Here is a 20,647-nt window from a genome sequence, read left to right on the forward strand (position 1 = left end):
GTGCGCTCCTACAATGATATTGTCAATTTCACTTTTTTCCCCCTCCATCAACGTGTCCAGTGATGAGCCAAGAGGAGCATTTTTTTTTTCAGACTTCATGTTTTTGGAGGTTTACTCTCGACAGGATGCAGAACATTTTTATGTCATAACAACCCTACTAACATCAATCCCCTATGGCCATTTTAAACTTCCATTGATGTGCAGAAGATATAAACCCAAATGTGATTGATTTTGACACAAACACATAAATCCAGAATTTTAGCCATTTCCACCACTGGCCAATATCACTCAGGGGCAGTACTGGATATTATACACTAACACCCTAATCTGCTAATTAACTTCACCATGCCCAAGGAAGAGCAATAGTTGTTAGCAATAATGTAGATCATTAAATCTTCAGTCTTTAGATTTGCGTTCCCCCTCGCTCATTCACCAACTCTTTAGCTGCATTAAAAATGCCAGAAAGCTCATTTTTCATGCAGTAATACAGATGTAATTAGAGAGATAATTGGTAACTTCCCATTAGATTATAGACACATCCTGTACTGTGCAGTCAGATTTTTTAAAAAAAGACCTCAAATGAAAACATTTAACCCTTATAAAAAGACATATTTGATGTGTAATTTGATTTGCATTCATTTATTTCATGTGTTAATAGTCTTGTCATTTTTTTTCATTATGCCACATCTTCATCAGATGCTTCCCTTATTACCTTGATTACCTTGTTAATGTTTCTATTTACCTGTATGACCCATTTTCAGTGTTTATATCATTCACTGTCTTGTTGCCATTCAGTCCTCCACATTTATTTAAATCTACTTACTGATAATTTGTGAAAAATAACGTGCAAATAAAATGTTATTTGATGTAGGTGATGTTGTAAAAGAGGGTTCAGATTTGATGCGTTGGAGTGGACTAGTGTCATGATGGAGGCACTGACCAAACCTGCTTGTGTCTGGTTATAATGAATGCCACCCTGGGCCCCAGCAGGTCCTCCACTGCTGCATGGGTCCAGGGATAATTTGAATTGGAGCATGTGCCATTGCAATCTACCCATCCCCCTTCCTCAATCCCTGCCAACTGCCACACTGGTGTTCACAAACACTGCTGCCCATCTGCGGGGCAAAACACTGGCCGGGGCCCCAGTTACTCCTTTGGCTGCGTTAAAAAAAAAAAAAATTCTGGTCGTGAACCCACTTTTGTAGGCAAATATCACAAAGTCAAGCTTTTCCTCTCAAAGCGTCAAAGTTGTTAACAGCGCATTTAACACAAAACAGTAAATAAGAGGAGTTGTTGTAGATGGGTGCTACAAATTAACATTGGCATTAAAATTTTTGAAACTGCCTGTGGCTCACTGGCTTAGAAAACAGAATAGTATTGTAAACTGTCAATTAAATGCACAGGTTTTATGTTTGTTTTTCCACCCCGCATTCATTGAGCAAAGCAAAAGTTTACCAGGAAAAGTGAGAAAAGTATGTTTAGTAGTTTCCTTATTGTGGCAGGCATTCTCATTACTTAATCATGGCTCCCTCTTTTTGTGTTTGTGTTTTGCCATCTGTCATCTTGAGAAGCAAATGAACCAGCTGCCATGGAGTGTGATCTTGCCCAATCAGAAATGTGGTCCTTTTCAAAGCGCATCTGTGTGAAACCTTAAAAAATGCTGATGAAAAAAAAAGTGTCTCAAAGTTGTTAATAACATTTTGGCTGGAGAATGTTTTCACCTAGATGCCCCTGATTAGCATAAATGCATAATCTATGCCTCATTAAAGGAAACAGAGCTCTCATGAAGGGAGTGTAAAAACCAGATTCCTGGTGACATTTTCAGAGAAAATAAAAGAAAATATGATGTAACAGGTTGTTCTAGGGGAACAAAAAATGTTATTCTCAATCACACTTCTTTGTACAACAGATGAGTGTTGAATTGTTTTCCACAAAACACTTGAGACACTGCCCAACACTTCTGCTGGCCCACAGTCAGTGGGAGGCGGGTGGTCGGGGAGGGGCCTCCCTCTGATCCTCGTCTCCAACCCCCAGCGACAGCACAGCTGGGTACGAAGGATCAGCCTAATTTTCAGGTCCCTCTAATGATCGCCACGAAGAGCAGCCACTAATCCCTTAACTGAGAAAAATGATCTCCTGTAGCCCTGCAGTGCAGCTCCAGACCCCCGAGAGTCCAGTTAGGACCCAGCGAGCATGAGTCGGGGTGGCTGAGCGGAGCCAGGACACCAGGCTGGTCCTGCACCCCCCCTCCTCCTCCACTCTTCCCCATTAATGGAGGGTGCTGAGCTGTCCAAAAGTGATTAGCATGATGATGCCTCCGGCTGATTAAATAATAGGGTAAGATACAAACCCAGTGTGTTATAACATTGTTTTTGCATTTGGTTTTTGGGTATTTTAAAGAAAAACTTCATCTGCTGCTTTGTTTTGGTATATATCCTGGTAAGATGAACTTGATGATTTTTTTATTTGTATGATAACCAAAAAAAAAAAAAATTAAAACATTATTTCCGGCTTTGTCCTGTTAATACTGTCACTTTTGGAAATAGAGAGCCTTCCATAATGGCGCCCCATCCATAAATCTACAGACTGACAGTTGAATATTAAAGGAATATTCAACTGAAAATGTACCATATTTTACGCATCATAACATTCACCGCCTGCAGGCTTGAGAGACATCTCTGAAAAGTTTGTAGTTTTCTGCTTTGTGAAGGATGGCACTCATGGTCTACACATATAAATACACTACCTCCGTGTCACACTATCGCCTCCTCATAGCACAGAAGCAGTAGTGAAGAAGTAGTGTAAACAGCATTGAAGCGATAATTGTTTGTAACATATTGAGCAAGAGGATCAACATGAAGAAGTGGATTCAGAAAAAGGTGTTTTTTTTCTGTGAAGTTTCTATGGATGTTTATATTTTTTTGGCCATACTCTGGGTCACCATTGGAAATGATAGTAACTCCTCCATGAAAGAAGCGAGCAACGACCTTTTCACAGCCACATATGGCCATAGAAACTTCTCAAACCACTCCTGCAGGATAATGCTCTTTTCCACCATTGATCTGTTTGCTCAGTATGTTCCAAAATATTGTTACCTTGAAAATAAATCGCTAAATATGCTTCAATTCAGGCAAAGCCTTGGAGTGATGAAGGGCAATACAGTGAGATGGAAGAAGTGTTTTTAGCTCTGTTGCTGAAAAAGTTGTTTTTTTTTTGCAGTGAGTTGTTTGCCACTGGAATCCATTATACCTGCTGTAAATCCAAGCTGATGTCCTCTGCAAAGACGCAAGATATAAACTTCTGAGAGCCACATTTCAAGCCTAAAGAGGATGAGTATTTGATACTCAAAAGATAGATTTTCAGCTGTATGTTCCTTTAAACATAACCATATTATTCCAACATATGATACTAGTACATTGTTTGAGTTGTATTAAAACATCTGAGTTGATTATTCAAGCTTGATCAAATATTCAAGCTGTGGCACTTAGTCCCATGCAGTCACTGTAAATAGAAAAAAAATGTACATAAAATCCTGAAGCATACATATACAAGTATCTTGTGGAAAAGACAAATGTGCAGTGCTCGGATGCATCAGTGAAAGTCTGGCTTCTCTGGGAAGGTGCATCCGACCCGTCTGATGATGACATTGGCGGCGTAGTGTCCGGCCCGGATACACTCCTCCAATGAGTGCTCTTGGACCAACGCAGAGAGGAATCCTGGGAAGACAGAAGAGCAGAGGTCAACCCGTAACCATACATTACCGCCAAAATAGTTTGGGGAGCAATTAGCATTGATATGAACCAGGTATGGCTTCTGGAAAAAGGGACAACACTGTTTCATCCTCAACCGCAGCCAAATGATGACTGTTTTATGTGGCGCTATGATCAGCTCATACAGAGTACAAACAGCAGGCTAAATGTCACGCTCATATAATCTGGCGACATCACTATGTTACATAGTTGGCCGATATCAAAGGTTAATTGGGAATGTACACAAAAATCAAGCTGCGTAGAGGATCATTTTCATGCCATACCTCCCACGAAGGCGTCTCCTGCACCATTAGTGTCCACAATATCGTTCTGGTCGATGTCCAAAACAGGGAACATGGTCACTTTCTCACCTGTGGTCAGGACACAGGAGGGCTGTTAATTAAAGCTGAACACCAGTAAATATATATATATTTATATATATATATATTTTTTTTTTCCTCCTGTTTTGGCCCATTATTTCTTTGATTGCAACTTGACATTACATTATTCACAGGTCATTTCACACAACAAAGCTTTGTTATAATTGGAGATAATTGGTCATTTGATTTTAACATTTCAGTCTAGCTTAGTTTTTTTGGCTAATTAATAACGTATGAAGTAGATATTTGTTACTTACAGTACAGTACATGTGTCCTACATAATTAGCACTGGGTAACATTTGAGTAACTCAAAGCCAGTTAAAGTAAAAAAAAAAAGAAAAAAAACCTAAACGTTGTGATTTAAGTTCAGACTGTGTAATTCACCTTTATGGCCAACAAAGCTCAATTTTCAAGTTTGTGAAGCTATAAACCACATAAGGTGTGAATCGCAACACATACTGAGTGCAATAAACACATTATTAACATTTTTCAATGGCTCGCACGGCTTTGAATTATTTTTTTCTAACGACAAAAAGTCTAAAATGGTAAAAATTATCATCCTATATTCCCAGAGCCCAAGGGGACGTCTTCAAATTGCCTGTTATGTTTGACAAACAGTCCAAAACTCAAAAATATTACATTTACAATGATATAAAACAGAAAAGAGCAGCAAATCGTCACATTTGAGAAGCAGGAACTGGTGAATGTTTGGTGTTTTAACTTGGGAAGCAACCTAATTATTATCAAAATTGTTTTTAATGGCTTAATTCATCAAATATTGTTTCAGCACAAATGGCGAGATTAATGAGGTGCTGAATTAATTGACACTTGGACTGGAGTGTCTCTAGCTTACAATAAACGCTCCAAAAGCAACAGATGATCAAATGCAAAAATTCTCAGCATTTCTAAAGCTTTAGGCGAGTGCTCTGATAAATTAACAACAATCCAAGAACAGTTACTGCGAGTCGTTTCCGTTCAAAACGGAATCCAATGAATGAGGTTCTCTTTATTATCTTCAGTGGATTATATTGCTTCAATTATCAGTAGCATATGCACTTCAAAGAGACTTCCAGTTTAAAAGAGAGGGGGGGAAAAGAAACAAAAATCTACCAGATGACAAAGTCTTGAGGTGTAGAGTGACATTAAATCAGCAACTTATGTCAGAACAATCTAAACCACACACACAATCTTCAAACAATCCAAGAGCTCTGGTGCCGACGTGAACCTTCAAAAAGGTGCAGGAGACAAAAGACTGACATGTGGATAAAAGGAACACGAGGAGGCTGACAGACCCCTTATTGAGAAAAAAAAAGGCTGGGAGTTTAACGAGAACATGAGAAAGAAAAAAAAAAGACAAAAAAGTTGTTTAATGAGGCTCCCTACTAATCTAACAGCAGCTCACAGAATATCTGAGGTGCAGATAAGACACCCCACCTTTTTCCTTTTTGAATATTTCTGAATACATTTCTGTCCTTGTCCTACAGGGTAAGATACACAACCTGCAGCCAAGCATATGCTCAACACCTGATGTCAAAGAAATGACTGTGAGAGAGAAACAGTCAGAAAGTTGTGGTAAATGCAAACATATTGCAGAGCAGAATGAGACTGTATTACAGGTCAGGTACCAAAGACGTATCAGATAAAGAGTTAGATTGTGTTTTTATAATGACACACTTTCTCTTTAAAAGGAAAGCAGCAGATTGTCACTTTGATAATAAATTACAATACGACAAGAATCCTTTTAGGATCAGCTAATTAGTAGCATAACGACTTTGCTTAATTAATGCCACAGATGAAGCTTGAGAATCCTCCTCCCTCTTGAAATGATTAACCGCATATGAAAAATGTGCTAATAATAAATTACAATTTGTCAGTTATTCCACACTTAAACTCAAGTCGTTAGTTGCAGTTGTGCTTATGCGACGCACGTTGCAGCTGCAAAACAAGATGCTTTAAGGTATGAAGCTGCTGCACTTGTTCAGCACAGATTCTGCAAGTTAGTAGACCCGAGTAATCAAATGTAAATAACTGTGTAAATATGTTTACGGTGGTTAAAATAAATGGTTACTCTCCCCCGAGTGGGCGGCACACGAGGAGTCAGATCTCATTATCTGCAACCATGTAACCTCTCACATGAAGCGATGCTCATCTTTGTGATAACACTACATCCAGAAGTGTCAAAATTCATTAAACAAACAAATCAGAATCCGTTAACAACCAACCTATTGTTCTGTTGTTGCAATCAGCAGTTCTGTTTTTGGATCCTTATTAAAATCCTTAAAATTCACAGGGAACTGGATCACTTTGTGAACTCCAATATACATTGGGCTGTTCTTTTATTTTTTTTGCTCTGTTGAGTTTCATCAGCTCTTTGGCTATTTTTTGTTTTTTTCCTTTTATTTAACTCAATCAGTCCCTCAAGGAATTCGCCGTATTACAATTAAAAATGAATGCAAATACAAACTATCCTACAATATTTTCGAGATCTTGCGAGTTTTTCCCAATCTTCACTAGTTTTTGTCCACAAAAACTAGTCAATTTTACTAAACTAGCCAATTTTGCCAATTTTACCAGTCACCACCGCTTTCAGGATCAAATAACCAAATTTAGAATCACTTTATGAGTGACATTTACATAAAAATGTAACCTTAATCTCTCCCCAAATATAACAGCGGGCCGAACTGTCCTTCCCTAAACTCATTTTTGCTCTCACTAGAATCATGATTATGTATTCAACTAAAACTATATCTGAGAGGCCTTAAAGTAAACGCTTTTTTTTTTACAGCTGGCTTGAACTTTTTTAAATATCCAGCTCTGTCAAGTCCATCTTTTTTATAACGCTGCCCCCCGCCCCAATAATATGACTGCAGTTTATTGCAAAATAACACACGATATGGCCAGACAATTTATTGCCTTTTTCCCCCAAAAAACTTTTACTATGATTTGTTTTGGCCAGAAATCATAGTAACAAAACATTTTGATATCCTGGGACAGATTGCTCAACAGCTACACTAAACTGTCAAGGCTCGTACTGTATCGTGATCATTTTGTCCTTCATGAATATGACAACAGCGATATATTTTAAAATTATTTTTTAGTTTAAACGTTGAATTTCAGCACTTTCGAGACATGACGTTCCTGGCTGATCAGCTTACTGTCGGCTGCATGACGTGGTTGAGGGAATTTGTAGAACTTTCTGCAAATTGTTTCTAGAAATATGGCACAATAGACATCCCGTATTCTTCTTCCTTCTATCATCATGGCCAAAAGTTTGTTCTCTGCTGCTTGGGGGAAAGTTCACATAACCTCATTGATGCAAATTATTAAATTTGACTGACATGTTAACTCAGGTTACAATCCAACAATTCCCCAGACGTCTGTAACAGAGCTCATTGGCAAAAATCTGTCATGGAAATTGCAACAAAAAAAAAGAAAAAAGAAGAGAGAATCCTTCCAAAATACTCTGACTCTGTTATTACTGGCTTGTAGAACGTCTGAAAACATCCCTTCCCTTTCAATCATTAAAACTGTGCTATACTTTTTTTTTTTTTTTTTTGAAAACACTAACATATTCATGTTCCTAGAATTTGGTTTGACAAAATGAGCGAAGCAGCAGATTTCTGGCAAACACGTGGGAGTGTAGTATGGCTGTGCTTTGACAGGTAACCTGCAACAGAGAGAAAAACTGTGAAACTCGAAGGAATTCAAATACCTCCTTCCAGTAAGCTATAATTGTGTGCTTTGTTAATTCGCTCCTCATAATTCCCTCATTACAACTCTTGTATGGTGGTGATTAAACTTGAAAAATTCTTTCAACAGGCATCTCTTTGAAATGAGTATCAATTAAGTCAATATTATTGGCTATTCTCTTGAACAATGCCAATTCACAGAACAACAATGACTGAGAAAATGCTCTCCTGTAAAAAAAAAAAAAAAAAAAAAGCGACTGTGCATGCAAATAAGACAACCTCGGCTTTATTGAAAAATGAGCATATGGAGTATTGTTTTGACTCTGAAATTATTACACGCTTCACTTGGTTGTGTTCCAGCGCACGCTATTGTTTCTTTGACAGATAGCAGGTAGATCAAATAGTTGGCATGCCATTAAAACTAGCTTTGATCCTGTCACACTTTATCATCTACACAATTAGAAAAATCATTTTAAACCCTGGGATGCCAAGTGACTCAATTACACACGACTATTCAACTAAAAGGCACAAGATAAAGTACTCGACAGAGTTTAACTACAACATCTCTATGTGAGAAACTTCCATGAGAATACTTCTTCTGGAACGTCTCCTGTTGCTTTTCAGCCAAAACTCTGAGCCTCGGAGAGGAAAACAACTTTACCGCTTTCTTGGCAAATGCAACAGGTTAGGAGCAAGTTGACATTCAATCTGTTTCCCTATCATAACCACCATCTTTGTTCACAATTGAGTTAGAAAAAAAAAAATACATATGCCTGTAATTACTGTAACTACAGGCAAAAGATCATCACCAACCAACATCCTTTTCAGGGAGACATGAAAGAAAACACTTCAACATGAGATGCCAAGGAAAAGAGAGGAGGTCTTTCTCATAGTGCAGTCTGTTAATTGATTTTGTCTATTATGACATACGGAACATAAACATCCAGCTTTTTTAATAGACCATTAAGAGTTCTTTAAGTAGAGCGTAAAATAATTCTGCAACGTTTAATCTAACTTTGGTGCCAAGTCACCCTGCTTTTAAAAAATAAATAAATAAATGAAAGAAAATAGCCTTTTTTCCCTTGCAGTCAGTATCCATTCCCCATGTGATTAACATGTATAGATCAGGTCTTTTTTTTGTCCCTCAAAGTTGAAATCTGCCTGCTTTGCCCCCTCGAGAGCCCTAAAACTCGCAGAGGAGCCGACTCAGGCTTTATCAAGTCCTTATCAGCGATTAGAGCGGCAACCCCGGCTGAATGATCTTTTATTAGATCTCCTCACCGTTAAGGTTCAGGGCTTAATTACTGCTTTAATGGGTGTATAAGCAAAAGCCCAGTGTAGTTCAGCAGTGTCAGTGGCAGCTAAATAAAGGGCCATTTCCCCTGCTCCCAGCTCTTAAAAGGCACGTTTGAAGCGGTGGTGTGATGAAAGGCTCCAAATGAAGGGCAGGAAAAAAAAAAAAAAAAAGAACAATAACAAATTGACATCTCTTTTTGGAGAATTATACCACGGGGGAAGGCATTCTCGTGTCCTTAATCACTATAAAATGGTTTAACATGACATGCAGAGGCTGGCAAATGATCAAATCCTGACAGGAGGACAAATTGCAAACAAAATGAGAGATCAAGTTTATTAGAGCGCCGCCTCTGGGAAATGAAAATCTTTAATTCTCTTTTTACATTGACATTTATTTGGCTGGCATGAATAGTGATGTACACACACACACACACACACCAATTCTGCTGCACCTACTACTGTAACAGCTCCACCACAATGATAGCACAGTCAATGACATTTATCATGTTTGCCTTTGTAGATGACATCTGAAACACATTGTCTTTCATCCCGCCCGCACTCATCATGTATTTTATATAAAGTTCACAGCGGCGCACGGCTCTGTCTTCATGCAGGAGCAATGAGAGAAGCAGGCAGGAATTATCCATCACCCCAAACACAATGGATGGATTCCTATTCTTCTTCTGCTACAAGATTTCTTTTCAAATTCTCATGAAAGGAAATGTATTTCCAAGAATTCATACTTTCAATTAAATTTCAATTCAAATAAATGCTACTATTTAGGGCTGGGCAATAACTCAGTGTAATCATTTACTTGAAGTGGGATCGTATTGTGATGATATTATCACGTCACACTAATTCTGTTGATTAAATTATTCCAAGCAAGACAGTTTTTTTATTATACATACTTGAAGGTTTTATGTGATGTAGTATGTTAAGAGCAGAACACATAAGAGGCATATGACGCACGTCAGAACACCAACGCCTTTTGGTTTCTTTGTAATCTTACACAGTAGCCTTAAGATGTATGACACCATGCGCTCCCATCCCAGTATCACCTATTAATTATGTCCATGTTGAATGATTCCACACCTCACAGTTTCTGTACAATGCTAACGTTCAGTGTCAATACAGGAAGTACAGTAGTGTTTCCTTTATGTAGCGAAGTGTAAAGTCATTTTATTAACTGTAATCATGACCTTAACTAAGTGTTTCAGTTGCCTAACTCTAGTTTATTGGCCACAGTCTTTTCCTAATCTTAGCCATGCCATAGCTGACATGCAGGGATATTGTAGAAAGCAAGAATTAAAAAAAAGGTTGGGGTCAGGTCACTGAATGTAAAAAAAATGATGTCCTCATTGAGTGTGCTCCAGGTTCAAGCATTGAGTATTGATGTTCTCAACCTATTCTGGTGATAAGGTTGTATTGTCACATTAAGATACTCCACTGTCCTTTTTTCTAGCATTGATGCTCATCCTGGCTACTATTTCTTTACTACGTCTGTCTGTATGGCAAGTCCATCGACTGGGTATCAAATGATGCAACGCTACACAATGTGGCCGGTGTGTCTAACAGTTCACTGCACTAAACATCAGTATGAATTTTGTAAATTAAAGTAATTTTTTCATACAAATATCTGTCTCTTTAGCTGCTAAATAGTCCCTAACTTGACTGTTTGCCATTTGGTATTGGACAGGAAGCTTCGAGTGGGTTCATTAGAGATTTATCGCTGAAAACTGCTGCCTGCTGTGACTGAAAATGGGGATGACAGTGAAACAAAACAGTAAAACTGTGGGCTGTAAGATCAAAACAATGAGTTAAAAGACGCTAAAAAGCTCCATAGAGCTAAGGTGATAATGCTCTATTGGTTTATTTCTACGAGTGACTCCGTTCACATTGTCATTTCATTCATTTTTAATATAAAAATATTGATTAGAGCAGCTTTAACCTTTTTACCAAGATAGACTCTTGAGAGTCCTGGCCAAAATGGCAGCACTACAATAGAAAAATACAATGGAAAATACAGGAAAGAAACAATTAATTATTGATTGATTAATATTGCCATCAGTGACATAGTGTAAAAGCTTCAGCTCACAAAGATTCTTGCCAACAGTGTGAAATTGAGGACAGTGGACACATGTGAAGACAGTGTCCCGCAGTGCTAACAGTTCTGCTTCTCTGCAGTCCCCAGTGATGAGTGATATGATGGAGTCTTTACCTGAGGCCATCTCTCCCCATGCACGACTAGTCTGAACTGCAAGGGCAACAAGGAGAGACACCCTGTGGTTCCAAACAAAGGCAAAGTCTCCCAGCAGTAATCAGAAACTATCATCTCTCCCCGCATTGCTTAAACCTGTAACCCCTGCTTCAGTTATGATGGTGCTGCCTTTTAATGTCTCATTAACAAATATCCCCTGCATCAAAGAAAATTGGATTTGATTTGAGGACCAACATTGTCAACCTCTCCCCAAGGTCACTCTGCCAGCATTTTGCAGGAAAAAAGGGGCAGGATGTAAGAGTTGAAGCATTAAAAATCGCTGAGGACTGGCCTGGAGTCTGTCCAAGATAAAGTTAGAAGTACTTCACAAATCAATGCCTGCTCTCTGCATCCCCCACACTTCTTTTATGCTCTGAAATGACAGAATGTAGTGCAAGCAGTCTTTTTTTTAACATCTGGTGTCAATATTGGAGGTTAACTTCAAAGAAATTACTGATAGCATTCGGCTCTCTTCAGTCAGCGATCTACCATCTATTTAAGGCTGCAGTTGTGAGATATGAGGTTTAAGAGAAGGGTAAAAATGTCCAAAAGGGGCCAAAGTTGGGATGTCTTCAAGTAGTAGAAATATGACTAGATAAGCAGACAAAAAAAGGAAAACAAAAATGGCCTACCAACAGTTGCAACAGTGTCGTCCTTGCCCTGGGTGAAGACCACCACTCGCGGCCTCTTTGTGTTCTCCTTGGGTAGGTTTTGGGTCTTCTTTGCAATCTCTGCAATGTCATCTGTCTGTAAACACACCAGACCGCTGGGTAAGTATCTTAAGTTTAACATCGCCTGAATGAATGCATCATGAAGGGCAATTTCTAAGGAGTTAATCAAAGATCACAAGTGTGACTGAGAGGGGTCAGAGTTTTCCAATTCCGGCAGATGGATCAAGTGATAATGAAACCAGATGGGCTATGAAACCGTTTTTGAAAAAAGATCAATAGGCGCACTCAATGATGCTTCCACGCAGTTACAGGAGAGCTGCAAAATATTAGAATGTCATACTCCCTAAGTGAGATGAAAATAAGTGTGTGAAGATATGCTGTTGTCAGATAAAGCTACTTCTGCGAGCTGAAGGGATAGGTGGTGCGTGTACTGTATCATTCTCTTCCTGAAACAGGCCATCTCTCCTCAGCATCTGCACAGAATGGATATTCTCGCCTGGAGACGACAGAACTCTCCGGAGTGCTTGCCTTTGATCATGAGAGGGATAAAAAAACCCACACCTGTCAGTGCTACTTTATTATTAACTCATCATGATGTACTATGAGCAGGTGGAATGCCTTTATCACCGTCTCACAGTGGGGTGGACTCTGCGTTTCTGTAATACAGCACACTGAGGAGCTAGCATTAAGGGTCGTAGACGCCTCTAGCATTTGTATCAAAGCTAACACTCGAGCGCCTTCAGGGCGAGCACATACTGTGGTTATGGGAGTAATCAGAGAGATAGGCTCCCACCCAATACCACCAGCCACACTGGCTCACTCAAACCAATGAGCTTTTACACCTCTAAATGCTTCCCAAACGTCCTTTAATCAGCCCTGAGAGGTCCGGGGAGACCCTGGGCCGAGGAAAAATGGGTGTAACACTCTAAGTAAGTGCTAATGGTGAGGTTAATACAGAGGCTGTTAGCAGGCGATGGTGAAAAAAAAGGCAATTTGTCACTGTGACTGGATGTAACCACAAGCACTCCTCCAGACACTGAATGCAAAACCACACAAGGCTTCGGCACATTGTCACCCTTCGGTTTTATGTTCGCTGACATAAAAAAGGTGCTCTACTCAGGTTTAGGCGCTAAAAGGCTCTAAGGGCCCTGAGGTGGTAGGGTAAGCATCATGGCTGTTGAGTGGGGCAACCTACACACACTAACACACACAATCACTCAGAGACAACTTCTTCTTTTTTGTCTAGAAGAAAACTTACCTGACAACTTCCTACGGCACAACAACACAGAAAAATAATGTTCAGCGTGAGTGCAAAACAAATGAATTGACAAATGATATGGTCACTTCGGTTTACTGCTGACAAATATTTACGATTGCGGGGCAATTGATCAGACATAAATCAACAAACCGTGAAATATGAAAGCTTTACAAGGGTGTTAAATTGTGTTTCTGTATTGAAGCCAGTGAGAAGCTGATCGTCTCCACTGCAGGCTGTTTGAGAAACACTGCCAGGGAAAGATTCAATTAGAGCTGTGATGCAGATAGTTCTTTGAGCGTTTAAAGGAAACAGATCACAATCAGGCGACTGTGTTCGGATCTGCTGATTGCTGTTTTGGAGACTACACGCTTTTTTATCTTGTATTTACACTGAGGAAGTGCCGCTGTCATTTTTGTAAGTCATTCCTAATGCAATGATAACAGTGTTTCGGAAAATATTCAAAGTGCATCTTTCAGTGTTTTTGGGTCAGATATTGACAACTGGGCAGCAACTGCAACAATATCCAATTATAGTATCACTCGTAGTGCCACACTGACCAATTAATTGGATTGTTCATGAATTTAAATGAACCTCACTGGCCTTAAAAGACCCCAGTCTTTTGTAATGCAACTGGGTGATTATTCCACTTACAACAAAATAGTATTCTTGATGAGAGATCATACTACATTATCATTTTTCAAAACTGACTTGTCAAAGTTAATGTTATTTGTTGTGCACATTTGTTACACAGTTAATTGCATTTGACAAGATTTTGATTTGATAAAAAATTCTCAGCTCAAGATCCACTTAGTGGAAATAGAAATGGTTCAGTTGCTATCACGTGACCCAAGAATGGAATTATGAGTGTAACCTCTGTCTCTGGCGTCGGATGTAACAACTGAACCATCTCCATGACAACTGAGCAAACTCCTTCTGCTGATGAAGGCAACAGGATGCGGATGAAAGCTCTGAAAAATTGCCATCAAGTGGAACATGTGCTTTTAGTCAAGTTTTAGTCAATTTCCCAAGATCAATGATTACTGTATGTGATTTTGCAAATCTTTAACATTTATTATATCAGGGTTGGGAAATATCTTTATTATACCTATTACAGGTTTTATCCATGTTGCCCAGAGCTGTTCTGTGGTCATATTACAAGTTTATTGTGTTTGTGTGTAGGACTGGTTTTCTACAACGATACTGATGTAACAATATATTTGCTATTTCCTGTTTTAAATTCAAAGTTATAGATGCTTCTGTATAGAGTATATTGACATTTGAAGACTTGTACAAATACAGTATGGGCACGGGCTTGTACAAAGCAAGTCAAATTGTCATCATAAGTGACAAGAGAAGAAAAAAAAAAAGACAACTGTGAAGAAAACCTCTTTGAACTGCAACCATCTAGAAATGCAGTAAGTACAGTACACACCACTGATGTTATCTGAGAAATCACATTCATCCAATGCAATTTCGCAGAGTGTTCTGGCAAATCAGGTTGACATGGAAAATGTCAAAGAATTGTAAGTACTAGGAGAGTCTACACTTTGCCCTTTGTGTTTTTTTTTTCATGTGAGGCCCCCTCCATCATCACCAGCATTACCCCCCCACCCTTCATCCTTTCTCCTCTCTTAAACCTGTCACTGCCATCAGGATTGCATTTCTATTCCAGTCACGTTGATCACACCGTTAGTGATTCTGGATGACAATTATTCACACAGAGCAGAGCCATATTCAAGGCAGCTCTACCTTTGAAAGAGAGAAGGCACTTAAAATACCTGAGCCCATTTTGAAAATCTCTCACACACACACACACACCGGCTATTGGTGTTTTTGATTTTCACATTTTAAAAGCAGCGCAAGGAATATGCAAAATACAAGCAAAAAATAGACTAAGGGAACATTCATTTTACACTTAAGAGGCAGCCCCACTTTAAAACACCTAGTGTACATTCTGTGGGGTAACAAGCACTGTGATTTTAATTTCCATAATCTAAAACCACAGGTGGCTGTAATTTGGTTATTAAAAGACTACAGTGTGTTTCAGTGTGGTGTAATGCTATAGCAGTGAAGGGAAGACATACAGTATCATCCCTGAGTGCAATGTAGATAATGAGGAGGCTTTTTAACCAGGCAACCTGATGAGCCCGAAGCCTGCAGAGAAAGGCTTGAAACCATGCCCAACTTCTCAGCTTCCCAAGAGGCTTTTCAAAATTCAATAAATAACATCTGTAGGCGATGTTGGGTGCAGACCTAGCAGAGTGCGTCATAACAGAGAGCTGGCTGAACAAAGAAACCATGACGACTGCCAGGTTTCCATAGCAACTGCTGCAAGGCCTGGAGAGTATAATAGCACATCAATCACTGTCCAAAAGGAACTTCATTATCAGCAAAAATAAACCTTTAGGATCTGTTTAGTGTGCAATTGCTGGTCAACTCACCTCAAAGCCCAGCTCTTTGGCAAAGGTGGCCGCCTCCTAGAAAAGAGAAAACAAAAAAACAAAAACACACAAATGAGCAGTTAATTACAGAGTCACAAACAGAGCAGAATGTCACACTCAAGACGTGAAGTAAAGACATCTCGCTTGCCTCCGCTCTGCACATGTGTAGCCGTGTCACTTGAGAATAAGTAACCTGAGTTAGTGTTGCTCTGCCAACTACTGATTTAATAGGCATGCAGCCCACCCATTTAATCTATTGCCCCACTTCATCTCATCTTACCACAGCAGCACAAGATAACACCATGTCAGCCTCCAGCCATGAAACCACCACTGAAATCATGAATATGTGCTGGTATGTGGGAATCCCCGACAATGAAGGCATTCAACACCTACTGTATGTTTCTTTAGTCTCATAACAGGTGCACTTTAAAGGACAATACCGGTGTTTTTGTAAGTTTTACCTCCTTAACTACAAATTATGTGAACTTTAAATGTTTGCTGACCTTTTTCAGATACACACTTTAGTTTTAGATTTTCACATATATTTTGGCCCCTTTAAGGCAGCCATTGGCTTCCATTCATTGCCATAAGCATAAAAATCTAATGGCAAAATCGAGACTTGCTTAAGTTGTCTAATCTAAATTCATGCTGTATAGATTCAGATTTTCAAATGCATTTTTCAGGCACCCATTGACTTCCATTCATTTCCCTAGAAAATTCAAACTCTATTAGCAGAGTCTTAAAACTTAGCTAACTTTTCTATTACAGAAAATCTCAACCTGGTGATTGGGAACCCCCAAGGGGTACAAGATAAATCAGTGGGGTTATATGATGATTAAAGGGATAAGAGAGAAAAATAGATTTCTGTTTAACAAAATAATAGTTTAATAGTTTAGCCTTTTCAGGACCTCTCAACTATCCACACTAAATCCATAACCTGTGATGAGGATCACAATGAGATATTCCTTTTAAGGGGTCTAAAAAAGTTGGTCTAATCCATCGCTGTTAACAATGTCTGCATTAATGTTGTTTATTTTGCTTTATTGATGTGGTAAAACAGTGCAGACTTCTCAAAATCAATCTGTAAATAAACTGCATGATCATGCAACAACACTGTAACAACAATTCATGCCGACATTTGATATTCATGTTGTACTGAAATTAATGGAAATCAATCAAAAAAAACTATAGTGCATGCATTTGAAAAAAGCTCAGCTATTAGTTCAGTTATTATATAAGTTATACATGATCTGTAGAGCTAAAAATTGAGTCTGCTAATTAATTTTGAAATAAATGGAAATGAATGGAAAGCAAATGTGTGTCTGGAATGGAAAAACACATCCAAAAACTATATTATACCTGTGTTTCAGGGTCTGCTAATTGATTTCTCATATTGTACGGAAATAAATGGAGGTCAACGGATATTCTAAATGGTCGGTACAGTACATCCAAACATTTTTAATACACAGGCATGGTTTGCAACATGGTTAGCTGTGATGTCCAATATGTGATTTGTAGTAAATAGGCCAGACCAATCCTTTAACTGATGACAGAAGCTGTTGCTTGTCAGTTCAAAACAATGCCACAAATTGTTACAGACAACCTTGTGCACAAAATTCACTTTTGACCCCAGATGGGGCAATAAGTTGATGCTATGATTCAAAATAATCCAATTATCTGAGGAAGGGGGGCCGGTGTTTGCGTGACCTTGGGGAGAGGTTGACAACCTGGTCCTCAAACAGAAGGGGAGGAGATGACATGGAACAATAAGGTTACTGGTCCCTGGAGGAAAGTCTCATGGCTCTCTGCCTTGGATCAACATCACAGCGCCAGCAATATGTCAATTCATCACTCCCCCCCCACTCCTTCAACACACACAGAAGCTAAGAGGCTAGTCAATTAGTCGCTATAGTCAAGAAGCACTTTTATAATGAGTAAAAGTGAGTTTATTTTCTCCTTCCTTTGCCTCTTCAATCTATTGAAGGCCTAGGTCTCACATTTGTTTTCATTTATTTACAACCACGTATTGACTTTTGTCCTCAGGAGCGTTCCATCACCAATGAGCATGAGGCATGAGCAGCTTGGAAAGTGTCTTGTCAAAACAGTGATATTTCATCTCAAAGCATTTAAAAAGAGACACATGAATGAAGGCTGGAATAACGATGGTGCTGCAGAGCGACACATGCCTCTATCTCACCCTCCGTCTCTCTCTAGTTAGCAGCTATAATATTTGTGAGAAAAGCCTTTCGAGAGAGTGTGGGTGTTAGAAGAAAAGATAATTGAAGCGATGTCTATGAGCCACATGTGTACAATGTAATCCCTTTTAGGAATTTATTAATTTCTATGAGCTGTTATGAATGCCTACATTAAAAAATATTTGGTACTATAAGCTCAGCTAAACCTGCTGTAATATATTAGTTTGATAAATAGTGTATGGTGGTAAATATGCAATTATTCAGACTACACATGCAAGCAAATAAAACTGAAATGACAGGCAATAAATGTCACTATTACTTAAGGGGTTTATAGCATTAACATTCTAAGATCTTATATTTTAGGCTGTGTATGTTTTACATTTGGCACGAGCTGTTTGGTATGTTGTGGTAGACAGTTTTCAAATGACACTCCATATACTTCTACAGTTATCGCTGCGGTGACAACTACTTTGAGTGACATCTGGACAAAATCCTCTCATGCCCAAAAAAGCATCTTGTTTGTTCAGAGATTGCTGTGATTGTGTTGCTCGCCTTTGATGATCTGCTTCAAGTCTGATTCCGATGGAGAGAGGACTGTTGTAGATTTTGGGACCCATAAATTGCTCCTCCTTCTACTCCTCGGGCAAACAAGGTAAAAGATAACAAGGCGGGCTGAGTGCATGAGCCCTCTGCAGCCATAGTTAGTATAAAGCTATCAGAATGTGTGAGATGTTGCTGCTGTCAGAGGCTTAAACAGTCAAAGGGATATTTTTAGAGAGCTTAAGCTAATAATCCAGAGCCCAGCCAGGGGGGCGGGAGTCTACAATTTCTTGCCAAGCAAAGTGAAAGAGGAAATACACACTTCATGCAAAGGGCAGTTTTCCATAACCCTTCCTTTTACAGTCCCCTAATTACTAAGTATTTACCCGTTAAATATATAGTAAATTATAGTATGTTATTGGGTAATTACCACTCGTAATGAGTAGTTAAATACAGAGAATCTTCTTCTGAACTACTAAGAAAAACCTCCACTATTACCCATCAACTCAACTAAGTACCATGTAGTTGTGACCACTTTAAGTTGGTAATAACTCAGATATAATTGTGTACTTCTTGGGAAAGTAGGAATACCTCCCTCATTACCAATCAATTCAAGTTGCAATTGTAGTTATCCAAGGTTTATGTTGGTAACAACCCAAGTTTAATTTTCTACTATCTAGAAATTAAGATAGTACTTTCCAATACATTACTTTTTCTTATATAGTTATTGTTCACGGCTACACCCATTTATAAAGGGTTTATTACATTTACCTTACTGGTACCTGGTAACAACCTCCGCAGGAACAGTTTTCCTCTAGTATCATGGTACATCATCTTTAATACTGGGTATATTCTTGCAGATGTTTTTACAATTTACTCAGTAAGTAAGCTGAAACTGTACTGTAAAATGAAGCCTTGTTTGTTTCCATGGTATCACCATGTTCTCACAATATCCTTTGTAATAGATTATTTCATTGTCCGTGCAGTTAACAGGAACTTGTACCATTTATGTTCCACAGCATTACTAAGTAAAACATGACAATTTACTCAGTAAGTAAGCTGAAACTGTACTGTTAAAGGAAGTCCTGTTTGTTTCCATGTTATTACCAGGCTCTTACCATATAATTTGTAATAGATTATTCCCTTTGCCATGCAATCAACACGAACTTTTACCATGTATGTTCTGCAATGTTACTAAGTAAGACATTACAATTTACAGAGCAAGTAAACTGAAACTACTGTAAAAGAAAGCAATGTTTAATCCCATGGTATTACAAAATCCTTTCCAACATTTACCATATGTTCCATAGTGTTATTAACTAAAACATGACATTTTGAGAGAGAAAGGGAAGCGTGTGAAACTGCAGAACTAAAAACTCACAAGTGTAGAAACAAGTTATAAAGTTCAGTTAGACTATAAGTCTTGTTTCTTGAAGGTTTAGAACTGTTTTGTCACGTATGGGAGTTGGATTTTTTTTTTTTTTTTTACTCTGAACCTCTGGTGAGTTGAATTAGCCTGCACTGGTAGCATAGTTAATAGCATAGCATCTTGCTAGCTTAAGAGAATATGAGGAATTCAGTTTATTTGTGTGAAATTGAGCTAAAATTGATTGGAGTATTCTGAACAGTATTTTGAGCAGTACTACAAAGCATTTTGGATGAATATGGTGTGTCCAAATGTATTTTTTTTTGGTTGTATTCATGATAATATGTTGAATGTAGTTATGCTGGTCTAATATCTGCAAGTTATCCTGCTTTGTCAGATCATGTTTAAAGGGATTATAATTTTATGTCATATTAGAGATGTAGGGAACTGTATTTCATGTGAGCAATGCCTTGCTTTACTGATACCAGATGAGGTTAATTTTTGATGGAACACTATAAAATTATAAGAATTATAAGTCCCTAGACAATAGGTTTGTGAATGGGGGTGCAACAGATCACAAAACTCACTGTTTGGATCGTATCACAGTTTTGAGTTACGGATCGGATCATTTTTTCGGATCAGCAAAAAAAAAGAAAAAAGAAAAAAAAGGAGATAAATCTAACTTTGCTTTCCATTTATTCTGTAAAACACAAAGCAACTTTTGCCCATGGTCTTAAATGAAAACAACATTCAAGATGTCCAATGTTTAAATAAAATCTTGAAATATTTAACAATTGAATATAAA

At 38.5% G+C, this 20,647-nt stretch overlaps 1 protein-coding gene across 5 annotated transcripts in view; it reads right to left on the minus strand.

The window, feature by feature from the left end:
• Positions 1 to 2,418: 2,418 nt before the first annotated feature.
• Positions 2,419 to 20,647, minus strand: part of LOC137172697 (adenosine kinase-like) — a 109,585-nt gene continuing 91,356 nt past the window's right edge. For 4 of the 5 annotated variants that reach the window (XM_067577274.1, XM_067577275.1, XM_067577276.1 and 1 more), the window contains 4 exons: positions 15,742 to 15,777; positions 12,004 to 12,118; positions 4,034 to 4,120; positions 2,419 to 3,716 (listed from right to left, as the gene is read on the minus strand). In XM_067577274.1, the coding sequence (XP_067433375.1) occupies positions 3,592 to 3,716; positions 4,034 to 4,120; positions 12,004 to 12,118; positions 15,742 to 15,777 (363 nt within the window). In that variant the 3' untranslated portion in view covers positions 2,419 to 3,591. Of the gene's footprint in view, positions 3,717 to 4,033; positions 4,121 to 8,968; positions 11,745 to 12,003; positions 12,119 to 15,741; positions 15,778 to 20,647 lie in introns of those variants that run through there. The other variant, XM_067577277.1, reaches the window with a different exon arrangement.

Source organism: Thunnus thynnus, chromosome 20, assembly GCF_963924715.1.
Source record: "Thunnus thynnus chromosome 20, fThuThy2.1, whole genome shotgun sequence".
NCBI lineage: Eukaryota > Metazoa > Chordata > Actinopteri > Scombriformes > Scombridae > Thunnus > Thunnus thynnus.